The 6,000-nt window shown below is 41.3% G+C and overlaps 1 protein-coding gene across 2 annotated transcripts in view; it reads left to right on the top strand.

The window, feature by feature from the left end:
- LOC143973907 (protein FAM240B-like) overlaps nt 1–3,885 on the top strand; it is an 86,628-nt gene extending 82,743 nt beyond the window's left edge. For both annotated transcript variants that reach the window (XM_077474790.1, XM_077474791.1), the window contains exon 3: nt 128–3,885. In XM_077474790.1, coding sequence (XP_077330916.1) covers nt 128–251 — 124 coding nt within the window. In that variant the 3' untranslated portion in view covers nt 252–3,885. The remainder of the gene's footprint in view (nt 1–127) is intronic.
- Nucleotides 3,886–6,000: the final 2,115 nt, after the last annotated feature.

Here is a 6,000-nt window from a genome sequence, read left to right on the forward strand (position 1 = left end):
TGTTACCTGACCCTGGGCCCATGTTAGATTGCAGTATGACACAACCCCTTTTGCCCATGACTTGTTATTCTGTAATATTCCTAGATCACCTTTTCAGATCAATAAAAGTGTCTCTCCCCTGTTTCAGACTGCGAGAAGAATGGAAGCAAAGGCTGGAAAGCAGAATTAGCATGTTACAGTCTCTACAAGAAGAACAAAAGCGGCAACTGTATGCAAAACAACCTGAGCCCAAAGCGAACACGGCAGCCTAAGGATATGAATATAAGACTGATTATTTGCTACAAAACATTTTTCTTTTCTTTCAACATTGCAGATTCAGACAATTATCTAGAAGATCCGTGTGGGTGATATACAAATATGATGGGGTCAAATAGTCCCACGCATGCAATAAGCCTTAGGTATAGCTAATGCGTTTGTTTTTTGTTTTTTTTTTATATATTATGGCTGATACTATCAGTATTAATCTGATTTTTCATGCAGCAACCTGCTCCAAACACAAAAGACCTAGTTTACAGTACTGAATAAATTATAAACCTGTGCTCCTTCAACATGCATATTTATAAGGTGTGCTATGTCCTTTTGTCATTTACAACCAAATTAAGCAAATTGTAAGCCTGTTGATAAGGATATTTCAAGCCATGAATTACTTTTTGTTTCAAGAATCACATAACAGGAAATGAAGAGTGACGCCTTGGGTAGGGTGCCAGTGCGGCCCCATTGTTTTACTTCTGTATTGCAGACGCCTCTGGCACAGAAGAGCTACTTACTGTATGAAAGTTACAAGCAACCAAATGAATATATTAATGTGAAACTTGGAAAGATTAAAGCTGTATCCCTTGTGTATTTTACATTTGTTAGTAATAAGAATACAAGTGTTGGGTCTTTTTCTATAAACTGCTTAGAATTTTTTTGACAGCTGTTTACCTTATTTTGGGATACCAAGGTTAAATCTTTATTAAAACTGAGCTCCAGGCTGATATAAAATACACAGACTGCAAAAACACAAATAATGCAGCTGTTTTTTTGATACATCGTTAAATTTATTTTTTAGGAACCAGTCAGCTATGCTTGCAGCTCTAACAAGCTAGCAAAGAGCATGCAGATAGAGGGAGAGAGAAAAGTTACAGAGTGACGAGGGATGAGTTCTTCACTCTTCTACTTTTCTTTTCACTGTCCAGTCACAGGCTGAGGGAGGCAGAAGACCAGTATGTGATGCTTAAAAAAGCACTTTCACCTTGCCCTTGCAAGACAAAATGACAGGGGAAGATTTACTAAAACGTGTGAACCCAGAATCTGGTGCAACAGTGCATGGTAGACAATCGGTTTCTTACTTCAGCTTGTTCAGTTAAGCTTTGGCAATAAAACCTGGAAGCTGAGGTTTCTATGCAGAATTGCACCATATTTTGCACTTTCCAGTTTTAGTAAATAATCTCCACAGTGTCTTTGCAAAGGCCATCCTATACTCACCAGGTCGGTGATCACTTGCTGCTCCCTCCCCCATCACAACCAATGCCAGTGGAAAGCACTGCCATTATTAGGTCTTGTGACAGTGCTTGGGCTTAGGGATTGGCTGCTATGGCCAAGTATTATCACCAGAGAACAGGTTGCATGTTCCCCTATCCAGAAGTGGCGGGAGATGTCATCGGCAAAGCAATGCATTAATGAGGAGACGCTGTCACTTTCTCCGGCCATACAGAGCTATGCTGTGTGGCAAAGCTGTGTAAACCTTAGGGCTGGATGGGCAAAAATACTAATTCCTTAACAGGTCAAAAAAAGCTCCCAATGATGCATTTTATTTGTTTATTTTGGCTGTTTGCCTGGTGTTCAACTTTAATTTAGGCTTTTTATTTTACACTTTATGCAATAACGTGAATTTGCCTGTGTACAGCACTTTATAATATTAAAGGAAACAATTAGTAGTAAGTCACATTTAACTAGCCTACGCTGGTTCCCCAAAAATAAGACCTAGCGTGATTGTCGGTGATGGCTGCAATATAAGCCCTACCCTGTTTCCCTGAAAATAATCCCTACCCTGAAAATAAGACCTACACAGACTTTAACTAGGGCTTATTTGGGAGGTAGGGCTTATATTGCAGCCATCACCGACAATCACGTTAGGTCTTATTTTGGGGGAAACAGGGTAGGTTACTAATCTTGAAGACCTTTCAAAGTTTACCCATGTGGTTTTGCATTAGGTTGACTAAGTGACCTAGGGAATATACATTAAATGCTGGGGTATGTTCCCGGCACACATTCTAGTGAAGAAATCACTCAGGCGAGTGGTGAAACATCTTCAGCATTACTAAATAAGTCTAGTTCAATGTGGCTTATTCCTAACTAAACTATGACCATCTCAGAAATACAGATTACAGATTAGAAAGTGAAATCAGTACTCCTGGTCTGCATACTTCCAGGTTCCAGGTTTAGAAGTACCAAGCCCATCTGAGCAACATGGCAGCCAGCCAACTAGCAATTTTAGAATGGGATGTTAGTAGTGGCAGCTCCTATATTCTTTCAGTACATGCTACCTTTAAGAACCAGACCATGCTAAACTGAAGAATGTAATTTGTTTAATTAAACTTCTGTAAAAAAAAATGGGCCCCAGGAGCTTTTAGCACATTATGGCAGAATTACCTGCCACTGTCATCACTACCCTCTGTCACAGATGCCACCATCTTCTCCCAGTCTTCCTTCTGGGTTTCAACTCTTCGGCTGCTTGATTGGCCAGTCTGCAATGGTGCCACGTATATGCACAGGAGTCACATCATCAGGTGTGCTGTAAAGGCCTGCTGAGCTATGCATGCACTGCCCAGTGTACACAAACACTGAAAGGCAGGGAGAAGGGATTATGACAGATAAGACAAATAGGCTCCCTTCTGTTATAAAAATCTTACCTGTCAGCATTTTATTTATTTAGGTTTGATTCCACTTTAACTCCTTTCCCAGTGTAAAATACTGTACTCTGACGCAGGCAGTTCCTAATGAGCCCTGGCATTAGCTAACGACGTGATATTCAGAAATAGCACACTATAAGAATGGCCCATCTAATATATCCATGAGTAGTTCTCTGTGTTATTTTACCACAGTAATATACTCCAATTGCATGATATGTAAGTAGCCTATAAAAAAACAGCTTTTATTGTGTGTGTGTGTGTTTTTTTTTTTAACCCTGTTGCTTACCACCAGGGATATTCAAAATTTTAAGGGCTAGCACAGTATTGAGATGCCACAACTTTCACTTTGTAGTGTTGTTGCATCACTGTACTTGTTGCTGCCATTAGCAGTGTAGGCACCAGGGAAGCCTATGAAGTCCCAGCATAGACTGGAATGTCTATGATTTGAAAGCAGGGAGGGGTTGCAGGGGGGAAGAGGCAGAACTGTCTATAAAGGACTGGGCACAGCCTGGCAGCTATTTTTTGGCATTGTATGTTAGAGATAGAGTACCATCTGTTAGGGAGGGACAGTGCAAGAGGAGAACCTGAGAAAGAGAGGAGTGAAAGTCTAGAGACTGTGGGAGTTGCAGGAGACATTGCTATTATATCTGCAAAAAGCAAGCTGCAGAGAATTGAATGGTAAGGCACACCCGAGTGACTGGCTTTTTCTCTGATGTCTATTAGTGAATGGCTGAATTTTTATGGTACAGACAGCTGCACAAGTGTTGTTTATCTGAAAGTGACTCAGAAGGTGCCATCCTGGATGTTACTGAAGTGGTTGAGTATCTGAAGGTATAACATCAAAGTGTAATTCCAGAAAGTGTCATATATATTTACCTGCTTGTTGTGTCTTGAATAATGTATATCATGCGAAACAGACTATGACTGGATGTGAGTTTTTGTTGGAAGCTGTTCCTAAATATATTGCAATAAAATAAGTGATTTAAAGTGATTGTAAGGGTTAATTTTTTTATTTTTTTAAATAACAAACATTTCATACTTACCTCCACTATGCAGCTTGTTTTGCACAGAGTGGCCCCGAACCTAGTCTTTTGGGGTCCCCGGGCAGCTCTCTCGGCTCCTTCCCACATCAGATAACCTGCTAGATGAAACGTTCTCCCGAGGGGGTTACCCTGGGGGCATGCTCCCGAGTCTAGCATTCGGCATCCATAGCCACCGAATGTATGACTGGATGCATTAAAGCGGAGGTCCACCCTAAAATGGACCTCCGCTCATCGGAATCCCCCCCCCCTCCGGCGCCACAATCGGCACCTTTCAGGGGGGAGGGGGGTGCAGTTACCTGGATAATCCAGGTAACTGCACCCACTTCCGGGCTAGCTCTCTGCGGAACGGGGCGTACGTTACGCCCCCGTTCCGCAAGCGCCCGCCCCCTTCAGCAAGTGCCCCGCTGCCTGCTGGGAAACACACAGCTCCCAGAGGCAGCGGGGACTGTCCGGATTGCGCCGCGCGGCTCGCGCATGCGCAGTAGGGAACCGGGAAATGAAGCCGAAAGGCTCCATTTCCTGATTCCCATACCCAAGATGGCGGCGGGACCCGGCAGCCGAGCGAGCGATCGGCTTCGGGTGCCGACATCGCGGGCGCGCTGGACAGGTAAGTGTCACTATTTAAAAGTCAGCAGCTGCAGTATTTGTAGCTGCTGGCTTTTAAAAAAAAAAAAAAAAACGCGGAGTCCCGGTGGACTCCCGCTTTAAGGTGAAAAAACACAAAGGTTTACAACCCCTTTAAGTGGAACTCCATGCAAAATAAATGTCCTTAAATAAATATGAACCTTCCCTTACATTACATACTTTTCAATGTGCTGTTTTTTTATCTTTTTCCTTTCTAAGTATTTACCTGTTGTTCTTGCCAGTAGCGCTGCTGTGACCTGATTTGCTGCACTGGGCTGACAATGCTACAATAATGCTACTGAATTTGAAGCTAGGCAGAGACATCAACACGTTGCCACATTCACCACTATAGAAGCGAATATGTATTGTTTCTCTGTTCCTAGTTATCGCCATCCAAGGTAGAGAAATGACATGACAGCATCAATAGACCAGCCCACTGCCCCACTAGGAAGAAGATTGCATAAGGTATTGGCAGTCAAGTGACAATGCAATGATTTAAAAGAATTTTAAAAATAATCTTTGCTTTAATCTAAAAAAGAAGGATAAGATTGAACCACTTGGTTACTGGGCACATATACCCCCTTCCTGCTCAGGCCAATTTTCGGCTTTCAGTGCTGTCACTCTTTCAATGACAGTTGCGCGGTCATGAAACACATTATTTTTTTTCACACAAATAGAGCATTCTTTTGGTGGTATTTAATCAACCTTATAATCCAAATATATACTGGAATGTATAAAGTGCCTCAGTGCTAATAAATAAATAGTTATTGTGCAAACTCCACAAAATTCATACAATATAGGATTAAAACATTCATGTATCAAATATAGTGATCCAAATACATGCAAAAATAATTAAAGTGATCTGGTGAACAAAAGTGCTAAGTGCAAACACACTGGATATCAAAATTTCATATAAATATCACAATGAAGTCACATTGTCAATCCCCCTGAGGAAGATACGATTTATCCCTGTATCAACACGTGTTGGGGAAGGGGACAGGAAGGTGCAGGAGACAGCTGATTTGTCTCAGAATGGAGAGACACACTATTTTGGCAGTTTTAGTGTTTTTTGGCTTTCTATAGAGTGGTGCACTGAAGCACGTAGCAAATGTGAGTACCCTGTACCCAGATTAGTACCCTGTACTAATAAAAGTATATAATTAAAAAAAAAACAGTATCACACTATCAAGTTTTTCTATGTTTTATGCGAATGTGGAAGCAACACCACTGAGCAGCCCAGGACTCCATCACTGATACTGAACCCAGGGGCGCTTTATGGAAAAATAATAAACATTTTTTGCACATAAATATTTTCTTTATTTTGTGTCCAGATACTGCAGCATTTTGTGTATATATATATATATATATATATATATATATATATATATATATATATTCTGCATGTCATATGGAACATGATCAGTGCTAGCAGTTGTCCT

The sequence above is a fragment of the Lithobates pipiens genome, unplaced genomic scaffold, assembly GCF_037356315.1.
Source record: "Lithobates pipiens isolate NorthernLeopardFrog02 unplaced genomic scaffold, aLitPip1_a1.2 Scaffold_13, whole genome shotgun sequence".
NCBI lineage: Eukaryota > Metazoa > Chordata > Amphibia > Anura > Ranidae > Lithobates > Lithobates pipiens.